The 12,438-nt window shown below is 41.6% G+C and overlaps 1 protein-coding gene across 9 annotated transcripts in view; it reads right to left on the bottom strand.

Moving 5' to 3' along the window:
* The window catches only part of CAMTA1 (calmodulin binding transcription activator 1), a 1,668,879-nt gene that overhangs the window by 127,829 nt on the left and 1,528,612 nt on the right, over window positions 1–12,438 (bottom strand). Inside the window, exon 1 of one of the 9 annotated variants that reach the window (XM_075605015.1) lies at window positions 7,519–8,212. The exons of the other annotated variants lie outside the window; for them this stretch is intronic. Within the exon in view, the coding sequence (XP_075461130.1) occupies window positions 7,519–7,537 (19 nt within the window). The 5' untranslated portion in view covers window positions 7,538–8,212. Of the gene's footprint in view, window positions 1–7,518; window positions 8,213–12,438 lie in introns of those variants that run through there. 9 annotated transcript variants of the gene reach the window in all.

Here is a 12,438-nt window from a genome sequence, read left to right as displayed (position 1 = left end):
TCCATACCTCACTATGTTCGAGAATCTAGTGATCAGGGACCTCAGAATATTAGCCCAAGGGCTCTCATCTCCCCAGTGGAGATATGATAACTTAAACAAAGATGAGCGTGCAGCCATCAAATCTCTACAGGAGAACGAAATGTTAGTAATTAAAAATGCAGATAAGGGGGGAGCAGTGGTGGTGCAGAGAAGGACAGACTACTTCAGGGAAGCCTTTCGCCAACTTGGGGATGTATCATCCTACTCTGTACTACCACGGGACCCTACATATCTTTTTTTGAGGGAGTTACTAGAGCTAGTAGATTTAGGAACAGCAACACATGTATTGAATAAAGATGAATCAAATTTCATAATAAATCTTCAACCTGTCATACCGATATATCACCATCTCCCAAAGATCCATAAGACGTTGGTCGACCCTCCAGGTCGGCCGATTGTCTCCAGTATTGGATCTTTGGGAGATGGTCTGTCTCGATATGTCAATTCCTATTTGCAGCCTTTTGTTAGGACCTTGCCGTCCCACATTCTGGACTCAGGGGACTTACTTACTGTACCAAAATGCAAGAGATTCCTTGGGACAAAGATTACCTGTGGGTGACCATGGATGTGGTCTCCCTCTACTCGATAATACAACACGATCTGGGCTTGACGGCTGTCCGACATTTTATAGAATGTCCAGGTAGCTCTTTACCAATGACAACATTTATTATGGAATCTATACTTTTTCTTCTCACACACAATTATTTTCTTTTTGAGCACAAGTTTTATTTACAACTTCGGGGGACGGCAATGGGGACAAGTTTTGCCCCCTCCTATGCCAACTTGTTTATGGGGTGGTGGGAGCACACCTTTATCTATAATAGCACCAATCTGTTTAGACACAATATTATTTTCTATAAGCGTTTCATAGATGACCTAATTTTCATTTGGCACGGGAGCACAGAAACACTTTTAGAATTTTTCAACCATATTAACAATAACACATTGGATATTCATTTCACAATAAATTATCACTCACAACACATCAGCTACCTTGACATTCTATTTTATATAGATATGGACAATACTATTCAATCAGACGTATATACAAAAACGAATTCAAGGAATTCATTTCTGAGAGCGGACAGCTGCCACCCCAGATCAGTGGTTAAAGGAATACCCAAAGGGCAGTACCTCAGACTACGAAGGAATTGCTCTTCTATGAGTGACTTCAGGGTTCAGTCTGAGGTATTGACAAATAAATTTATAGAAAGAGGGTATGACCGGGAGACCCTCCAATCCACTGTACAAGAGGTAATGAAGATTGATAGAGAAACTATTCTACCCCCTGGGTCCAGAGCGAGGAACGAGCAAAAGGGGAAGAATACAATTCACCAAAATGACAAGGTGTGCCCCCTATTTATATCTCAATTCAACAGATCAAGTGGTCAGGTTCGAGGGATCATAAACAAACATTGGGAATTACTACGAATGGATCCCATTCTAAGTGAGTATACGAACTCAGGCCCGAAATGTGTATACAGGCGAGCTAAGACGCTGGCCGCATTTATTTCACCAAGTGCTATATCCACCAAAGTGGGTGAACCTGACCGGTTCTTGACCAAAGGCTCCTACAGATGTAATAACTGTAACATGTGTCAGTTCATGAGGCCCTCGCAGCACTTCTTTTCCCACAGTCCACATAAAAAACACAACATTGGTAGCTATATTAATTGTAACACAAACTTTGTAGTGTACCTAATCAGTTGTGGCTGTGGGAAGAGATATGTTGGTAGAACTACGAGAGCTCTGAAAATAAGAATGCAAGAACACTGTAGACTAATTCGCAAAGGGGATCTAGAACATCCTGTATCAAAACATTTTACGCAATGCAGTAAGGGTAGTATAAAGAACTTCTCGTTCATAGGTTTAGAGAAAATCAAAAAACAAGAAAGAGGGGGTGATATTCTCAACACTCTGAACTGTAGAGAGTCCTTCTGGATCTTTACACTCAGAACAAGGTTCCCAGAGGGAATTAATGTGGAGTGGACTATAAACCATTTCTTAAAATAATTATGAACGTTAGGACAGAAATGGTCATCATCCATGTTTATACAGTAATTGTTATGTATACAAATGAATAATGTAAATTATATTATATACTGACAATTTTCCTTGGGATATGACCTGATCTCCTGATATCTTGATATACTAAAATGTTACACATGTCATACATCTTGAAATATTGAAATGTTATTCTATGTGGACTAAATTGAAAAATTTATCTACATTAATTATTACAGATAAAAACTTAATATTCTAAAAAAGATCATGTGATTGGATTGGGAAAAGAGCTGCTAATGGCAATATAAGAATATCCTAAATGAAAAATTATTTGTTCAATGATGGGCACGAACATATATCAACTTAGTGTCTTGTACTGTTGTTCCCTCTTAACATAGTACCTCATACTAATGCCTCATGTACATAATTGTTTAAACATGTGTTTTTGTTTTTTGCTTTTTCTATTAGGTTCTCCACAGCAGAAATAAATCAACATTTAAATATTGCTTTATTTAGACATAATGATCATAAGTCATCAGGAGGGAGCACAATTGTTTTTACATGAGTATAGCAGTATACTTTTTTTAAGGTTGTATTTAGGTTTAGTTTAGTTTTATTCACAGAGGATATATTCCACATATTTTTGATTTGTTTTTATATATGGGTACATTGATGGCCAACTCATCGCGATTTGTGTAGCAACAGACCGCCTTTGCATAAGTGTAAGTGTATCAATTGTTAAATGCCTTTCTTGTGGAAGCGATTTATGTGAGTCTGCCACATTACTTTTTGACAGCTCGGGTACCTCGATTCTTCAATTGAGAAGGCATTTGAGAGCACCAACATGCGCATGCGCGGGGCGGAGGGTCCGGTATACACGGTGGCAGCAACCAGGGCGAGTCTCCTGAATAGCGCTGTGTCTGCCAGCTGATACACGCGCAACAGCAGTGAGACAGGTGGTATGTTGTGATTGTTGTTATTGCAGGACTCGATCGCGTCGCGCATGCGCGGGGTATGGTTGTCTCATTGGATAATAGCGGGCTGATGACGTCACCACATATCGCGAGAGTTGACTGATATCTTGTATTTAAGTGGCTGTATATCGTGTAAAGGCACTTCTTGACAAAGTGCTTTGCACGAAACGCGTTGAAGGGCTGCGTCCCTCTGTTTTATGCCTTGCCAACAATAAAGAAAGCTTTCGCCAGACCTGCTTGCGTTTTTGGATGCTGTGCGCTATACAACCACATCTCAACATGTGGAATTCATTAGCCATGGAGACTGTGATGGCAGAAACAATAGATTTGTTCAAAAAAAGGTTGGACATCTTTTTAGATGGGAAAGGTATAGAGGGATATACCAAATAAGTACACATGGGAAGGATGTTGATCCAGGGATTAATCCGATTGCCAATTCTTGGAGTCAGGAGGGAATTAATTTTTCCCCTTAATGGGGTTTTTGTTGCCTTCCTCTGGATCAATAAGTATAGATATAGGATAAAGTATCCGTTGTCTAAATTTAGCATAGGTTGAACTTGATGTACCTACGTCTTTTTTCAACCTCATCTACTATGTAACTATATGTAACTATGTAACTTCTATTTGGAGTCTATATTATAAATACTAAGTTCAGCCAGAAGACAAAATCATGATATGGGAGGCCAGCAACCTATGCCCTTCCCAAGCACTTAAATCATGATTGCATAGAAGGAAGGAAAAGTCGGAATCACTGTAGAAACCACTGCAAGGCAAATAGTACAGTTCATCAACAAAAACTGCTTTAATAATACTAGAAACCATTGCTTTAATACTGATTGTCATATTTTTAGTGTGTAACTTGCACTATTATCCTTTGCACTATACCAAGGGCAATTTGTCACATGTTTGTACCGGTTTTGATATATAAAATGTCAAATATGGCAGAGGACCACATACATGGCCACCGAGTCCACCAATAGTAAGTTGCTACGTCATCTTCCAATGACGTTGCAACTTTTCTATTGGCCGGTAGAGTGAGCCCCGACCTGACGGCCATATTGTTTCCCCAGTTTCCCTGTTGGATACCCGGTCCACACTGGGCTCACCGCTCCTGTAAAATAATACAATAAAATCTTTATATCCGGGATTGTAGCTTTAACATGTATCAAAGTATTTGACATCAATTTCACACAGCTTGAGTTATCAAGCGACAGGGAGAGTGGCTACATTCAATAAAAAGAAGACAAGAGCCACTTCACGCACATATGGTAATTGCAGCTATAAATGTTGTCACATGTGCTATAATTAATCTCCATTCTTTATGCAAAAAAATAAATTAAATGCCAGATCTCAGCTGGCATTAATTCTATCTGTGAAAGAAACCTGTGTCTAATTCGTACATCTGATGAATAGAAATGCATGGTGTTTGCTTGATACATAGCCCACTACACTGCTTAACCAAATAACATTACTTTACCAGCATCACTCTCGTATTCTCCATCAAGTTAATTATCTAGATTTACTTATTTGGGGAAGCGTAAGACCAACAATTGGGATGAGAGGTTCTTATGTTCTGCAAGCACTACCTAACAACAGGATCCTTTCTTAGTTGCCAAGGAGAAACATTTCCGATAAAGTAAATAAAATCAGGTCTTTTAGGTGGAAGTTGTTCTGTGTTCCACAGAATTTGGGGTCAAGCTATCTTTCCTCAAATGTCCCTCTTAATTTGCACCTTTGTTTACAGAGATATTTCTTATTATTCAAATGTAATTATCGAAGCCTACACTTGCTGCACTATTACCTGTAAATCGTTAATAACTCATAGTGTTTATTGCCATGTGTTATTACAATAATTCAATTCACAAAAGGATCCTCGGGGCTCATATATTTATTAAAAACTTCCAGACTTCCATGCCTGAATCGTTTTAGAAAGTGTTGGGATTATGTAATATAGAAGATCTGGTTATGATTTGACATTTGTTTGTGTCGTTGAATATCATTTGTTGTGCACATTTTTTTCTACTGATTTTGTTTAAGCCACAACTATATGAACATTACAAACTTCCAATGTGATGTAAGACTACTGCAATATGGAGCAGGCTACACAATAATGTCATTATATTATGTAATATATTTGCATAATTCAATTTCTCAATGATGTTTATGCATTATATCAAACAAATCAATGGGAAGCAACAAGTTACAAGTGCATATACTTCCTCAGTGCAGTGATGGGATTACAGCTGAATCAATTGTCTTAAAGAAGTAGAGCCATTCTTTTGTTTGTTGCTGGAAAACATTTGAGCAATAAAAAAACCATTAGCTTCCAACAGGCACATTTTTGTTTTCTGATCTGCTCTTTCAAGTACATCTTATATTTATACTCTTATTAAAACCCTGGTCCTGTCTCTTTGAACGAGTGTTATGTTTTATGCATTGCCAAACAGAAACATTTCCATTCGAAAAGCCTCGGTGACTGCAACACGGATTACCGCCTTGCTCTAACCATATGTTTTACTATACTTATCCACAAATGCACGCACGTCAATGAACAGGACTTGGTTACAATAATAAAAAATAATAAAAAAACTCAGCCTGTGCTCTGCACTACCAAACTAGAGCTCAAGCTAATGTAACGATATACGAGTAAAGGAAATGTGACATCACTACATCTTGTAATGAATGTACAGCTGAGCAAATGCAGCAGTTTGGAACCTTAACGTGCTATAAAATAGTGAATCATTTCCCAATATGCCAGGTCTCACAAAAGGCAGAAAGCAGTGCAATCTGCCTATTATCAGCAACTGTGCTTCTGACAATGTTCAGTGTTAACTATTATATTTCTTTGGTCAATGGTCAATATCTGACAAAGGCATACGTGAGTGATAGATAACAATCCAGAGATGAACTTGTATTTTGGCAAAGAATGGTCGGAATTATCAACAGTGTCCTATTATAAGCAATTCTACACTTCTGCCTTTTGTTTTAAATGTAATCTGTTGGAATGCGACTACATCAAACATCCTGTATTTAAACTCAACTTCATTCTCAGAACCATGATTCCAAGAGAATAACACGGTGGATTGAGAATCGGTTCTGCTTGTGATGCTGTCTTTGTTTCTGTTGCCAACTACGAATCATTACAGATTGGCAACAACTTTCTACCACGTGTTATTTAAAATAAATACTGCTATATACTCTCCATAGTTAGCAAGCCTAAAAGTTATACTTGAACCGGATGCCATTAAAAATATCAATTTTGCATCAGTCCAATTTGTATTGTTTGACCGGAGATTACTTAGAAGGCATACAGTAGTTGCAAATAGATATTAAAAAAATGACAAACCATGACATCCTCACATTAATTTACAAACAGAACAAAGCTATGTTACCTGTCATGCACTCTTTTTAATTTAGCACAAGACAATAGTTATCATCTCTATGGTTAGCAACGACATACTGCCACGTTGAACTCCAGAAAACAAGGTTGCCTAATTTTAAGGTAATTCTGTATTTACCATCTGTCAACTGGATATCTATAACATCAGCGTGGTTGTTAACAAAATGGAAACAAGTTAAAGAGAAAATAATGCGAAGCAATTTTTAATGTGTTTAAACAAATATTGAACTTTTGGATGAAACAGTTTTAAGGAAATGCCTTTGTCCCTAAATTCAGTTCTAGAACTGTAGCTATATAACATTTTAAAGAATGCACACAATGAACAAATGGTAACACAGAAACAAAGCCAAACAGCCAGGCGTCAGTTTTTATTAACTCCCATGATGACACCATTCATTCATTCATTCGATCTTCCTGGCAACATTTTCCTATAGCTGAAAATATTTTAACTATTAAATGAAGTCCACTGGGTTCACTGCTACACTTCTGTGGGCAAAAGTAACTACATATATACATCATTCTATATTTAGCATGAAGATATGAACCTTCTTTATGAAGGCTTGAGTCATATGACCCTTTCAGTGCAGGATTATCTGAAATGCATTGTGCAGAAATGTCTCTCCTTCAGCAGTGAAGAGGTTAAGAGCTGCATTGTAAAGCTGATGCTGCATCTCATGTTAAACAATGCAGCAATGATTAATATTTCCACTGACCTCACAACAAAAGATAATAGAAAGATACTATGCATGTGCATGTATAAACTGAAACACATCAGTTTCCTATTGTTAAGATAATGCTACTTACTCTAGATATGGTAAAAAACTTATATTTAAGTTATTTACATGTTAAACCTAGCAAACTCATTGTCCTCAAAGTAAAAAAAAATGGTTAATCAGTTCGTGAACCTCATGGAAGGGAATATAAATAAACAGGTGTAGTTTAATGCTAGTCAGGGTTAACTAGTAGTTTGAATCAGTTTACTTCGTATACAGTTGAAACAATAATAATGTTGCATAGTTCAAAACACTAAGGACAACATGTACCACATCACAACACACACCATAACACATCAACCCCCTCTCCCCAGAAGAAAACATCTACCTTCTACGTTATTCTCCATTGAAAGTCCAGCTTAGAAAAGTCCACTTTTAGATAGAACAGTCCTGGCCAAGACAGGCCATACTAAGTGTTAGGTTTGTGTTTCTTTCTAAACTTCAGCCTCCTGCAGTGAGTGACAGCAGATCTCGCACAACACGTGCCACAGGTAAACACAGAACCTCTTCTCCTCTGCCCAGCCTGCTTGCTCCACACTGTGGAAGATCCAGTTTCCAGTAACACTCAACTACAGATTTGTTACTGGGGTTATTATACAGAGAGGGTGGCACAGCATGGTCCCCTACCCCACATCCCTCCCCCTCCTATTCTATCCTTAGTTTTTTTCTGCCTCTAAGAAAACTCTGAGCAAGAAGCAGACTTTCCAAGAATGCAGGTCTGGGCTGCTGTCTCTGCAGCAGTGCTGGATCAGAGCACGCCTCTGCTTTGTTTCCACCTCTCCTCTCCTTGCCCTCAGATGACAACTGTCTGCCTCTGCGGGGAGGGGCTATTGCTCAGCCTCCCTTCGGATTGCTTGGGAAGCCTGCCGCTATTTTGCTTCTTTTGTCCTCTCGGTGCCTCCGTACCTGCAATGCTGCAGAAAAAAAAAGCTTCTTCTTTTTCTCTCCTTCTCTCTGCATTATGACAAATCAAGGCAGGCAGCTGTGCTGTTAGCACATCAGAGCAGGGAGAGACCGAAACAGGCGCTGGGGGTCTGATCGGAACTGCAGCAGGAGAGGGAAGGGGTGTCACAGCACAGCCCCCTCCTTCCTCCCTATTACTGGGTACAGGGTTATAATGATCTGTGTGCTGGGCGAGCAGAGGACCGCAGGCTTCGTGATCGGGAGCAACAGTCCCGATTTATCATTAAATATTAATGTTCATTCACTCTTTTGTGCAGAAGCTTTGATGACAGAAAACACAGTCATCGCACTGGAAGCCTGGGATTTTAACAGCATCAGAATAATATAATGATATATTTATTTGCTATACACATACACACACACACATACATATACATCAATGCTACCAACTTCAAAACAAAGAAGTATTTAGGATATCGTGTTATGAAGCGTCTAGGGGGGAAGGGGGGATAGGTACTGTATTCTAATTACTCCCTAGAAAAATGAAAGGATATTTATTTACAATTCTGAATAGCAGATTTGCTCAGTTGACCTACTGATGTTGTAAATAATAGGTGCTTCCTGGGGCTGACGCCTGTAGAACTTGCTGCAACGCTATGGTGGGAAATGAAGCAGCCACGTATTTTACATATGTGCTGCTTCTTAGGAGAATTTTCTGCACCTACTATGCAGCAAAGTGAAGGTGCAATCAAACTAACCCCTTGTATTATGGAAGGGGTCTGCCAGTTGTGTGCCAGTATCACCAGGCAGTTGTAGCTCTGCAATGCGTTGCAGGCCTCCCACTCACTGCAGGGGTGAAGATTACCCCTCCCTATCAGAGCTGGACTGAACACAAAGAAAACTAATTCTCCTGACACCACACTCGGTCGTTTTTTTTTTTTTTTTTTTTTTTTTTTAATGTATATGATTAGAAATAATGTTTAAGCTTTGAAAATGTTCTTGCATTTTGCCACACTTGCTACAAAAATGAAACTTTTCCATGTCTAAGTTATCTTACATGATCTTCAACTATTATATTTAGCATTTGTTTTGATATTAGTGCACATATTGAGGACTGTGTATTAAGTGCCTCCGTGCAGTGATATTGTCGTAAAACAGGTGCACAGAGGCATAGGAAGTAAGTGCATCTCATTACGCCAATGTATAAAACTAATTTTTGTGTGTTGTGTGGTGTGAATGTGTCAACATCTTTTTCACAATTAAATGATGTTATGGAGTGTAATTAGAGGCACTTTGCATGGTGTCTGTGGCGCACATTTGTAAATGGTACAGTATGTTATGTTAAACTACAAGCGTGCGCCATAAATGGGTCAAATTGTTTTTCTTGGTGCAAATATTTCTTAGTGCATTGATATGTACAGTATGAACATAGTTGCTCTGTTAACACCTCATCAATCAATGTATTTAATTGATGAACTGTACCTTTGATTAATGGCAAAATAAGACTATTGGTAAAAGTGAAAAAATAAATATATCTTCATAATTAATGTAGTTTTTTAATTGGGTTTCATTAAGACTTACAATATGTTTATGTACATGTAACCCTGTTTCCCCCACGCAATCTCACATAGGGTCCATCTCGGGGAATGTTGCTCTGGTTATATGGTATAGTGTGGTGCAAACCTGCTGGTAACGGGGCCCTGGGTCTCCCGCATGGTGTTATAGGGGAATGACAGGACAGGCTTCTGGGGTCTTGCCCGAATAGTACTCACAGGCAGGGCCGCCAAGAGGGGGGGGAGAAAGGGTACTGCACGCCCAGGCGCCAGTTAATAAAAAAACACGCTGCACCCGGCACCGGGCTCCCTTTTGGCAGCGCCGGAAGTAGGTTAAGCTTCCGGCGCGCCGGCATGAGGGAGGCCCGGCGCGCGCGGGAGCAGCATCGTGAGACAGGTGCAGCGGGGCCGGCGGCAATTGCTGTTGCAAGCCGCCGGGCCTCTCGCAGCACTGCCACCTCCTCTCCTGCAGCCACTGGGCCGTCACATTACCCCTCTCCCCGCCGCAGCATCGGGCCAAAACCGCCGCCCTCCCCCCCACATACCCACCAGGCCGTCCTGCCAATCTCCCTCCCCCCGCAGCATCGGCCCCACCCCCGCAGCACACCGGTGCGTGCGGGAGCATCGGTGTGCCTGCAGCGGGGGCGGCGGCAACTGCTGTGACCAGCCGCCGGGCCCCCCGCTGCACTGCCATCCCCCCCCGCAGGACATGCCCGTCCCACCACTCCCCGCAGCCGCCGGACATGCCCTGCAGCCGCCGGGCCCCCCGCTGCACCGCCACCTCCCCCCCTCCGCAGGACATGCCCGTCCCGCTACTCCCCGCAGCCGCCGGACACGCCCTGCAGCCGCGGGACACCCCCGTATAGCCCACCCCCGCAGCATCGGCCCCCCTCCCCCGCAGCATCGGCCTCCCCCAGCACCGCCGCCACCACCCGCAGGCACCGGCACGCCGCGCCCACCCCCCCTGCAGGTAAGTCTGATTTTTATATATTGGGGTATTTTTATATGTATTGGGGGGGGGGGGGGTTGGGGTATTTTGTATATGTATTGGGGGGGTTGGGGTAATTTTTATATGTATTGGAGATATATATTTATATATAATTATATATCACAAACATTCCCAGTAAGATCTATCTATCTTACTGGGAATGTGTGTTTATGTATGTATGTATGTATTGGGCAGGTGGGGTTTTTGTATGCATTTGGGGGGGGTGGGGTTGTATATATTTGGGGGTGGGAAGTTTTTTGCATTTGGAGGTGGGGAAGTTTTTTGGTATATATCTTGTGGGGGGAATTGTGTGTAGGAGGGGGCAGAATGAGTGAGCGTGGGGTAATTGACGGAGGGAGAGGACAGAGGGGGTGAGTGAGGAAAAGAGGGAGTAAGAGTGAGAAGCAGGGGAGAGAAATACATGTGTGGTGGGAGAGTGAGATGGGGTGAGATGGAAGGGAGAGAAATACATGAGATGGGGGGGGGAAGAGAGGTGGCTCGTGAGGTGTGAAATGGGGGGGGGGCGGCGGGCAATACCACCGACACAGGGGGGGGCCTGCTCAAAATGTTTGTCCCGGGCCCCACGATTTCTGTTGGCGCCCCTGCTTTCAGGTGCAGCGCCTCCATCTGTTGCAGCCCCCAGGTGTACGGGGAGAAGTCTCTGCAGAAGAATCTCTTTCACCCTCTTTCCAATAGACTTCACACTCAAGCAGGAGGTGCAGTTAGGTCCGGAAATAATTGGACACTGACACAATTTTCATAATTTTGGCTCTGTACGCCACCACAATGGATTTGAAATGAAACAACCGAGATGCAATAGAAGTGCAAACTTTCAGCTTTAATTCAAGGGGTTGAACAAAAATATCGTATGAAACGTTTAGGAATTGCAACCATTTTCATACACAGTCCCCTTATTTCAGGGGCTCAAATGTAATTGGACAAATTAACAGAATCATAAATAAAATGTTCATTTTTAATACTTTGTTGAGAATCCTTTGCAGGCAATGACTGCTTGAAGTCTGGAATGCATGGACATCACCAAACGCTGGGTTTCCTCCTTTGTGATGCTTTGCCAGGCATTTACTGCAGCTGTCTTCAGTTGTTGTTTGTTTGTGGGTCTTTCTGCCTTAAGTTTTGTCTTCAGCAAGTGAAATGCATGCTCGATCGGGTTGAGATCAGGTGATTGACTTGGCCATTGCAGAATATTCAACTTCTTTGCCTTAAAAAACTCCTGGGTTGGTTTCGCAGTATGTTTTGGGTCATTGTCCAGCTGTAAAGTGAAGTGCCGTCCAATCAACCGCTGAATTTGGCTGAATCTGAGCAGACAACATATCCCTATACACTTCAGAATTCATCCGACTGCTTCTGTCTTCTGTCACATCATCAATAAACACTAGTGACCAAGTGCCATTATAAGCCATGCATGCCCATGCTATCACACTGCCTCCACCGTGTTTTACAGATGATGTGGTATGCTTCGGACCATGAGCTGTTCCAAGCCTTCTCCATACTTTTTTTCTTCCCATCATTCTTGTACAGGTTGATCTTAGTTTCATCTGTCCAAAGAATGCTGTTCCAGAACTGGGCTGGCTTTTTTAGATATTGTTTGGCAAAGTCTAATCTGGCCTTTCTATTCTTGAGGCTTATGAATGGTTTGCACCTTGTGGTGAACCCTCTGTATTTGCTCTCGTGACGTCTTCTCTTTATGGTAGACTGGGATAATGATATGCATACCTCCTGGAGAGTGTTCTTCACTTGGCTGGATGTTGTGAAGGGGTTTTTCTTTACCATGGAAAGGATCCTA

Source organism: Ascaphus truei, chromosome 6 (genome assembly GCF_040206685.1).
Source record: "Ascaphus truei isolate aAscTru1 chromosome 6, aAscTru1.hap1, whole genome shotgun sequence".
In the NCBI taxonomy this organism is placed as follows: Eukaryota; Metazoa; Chordata; class Amphibia; order Anura; family Ascaphidae; genus Ascaphus; species Ascaphus truei.
This window is presented reverse-complemented; position numbering and strand designations above follow the sequence as displayed.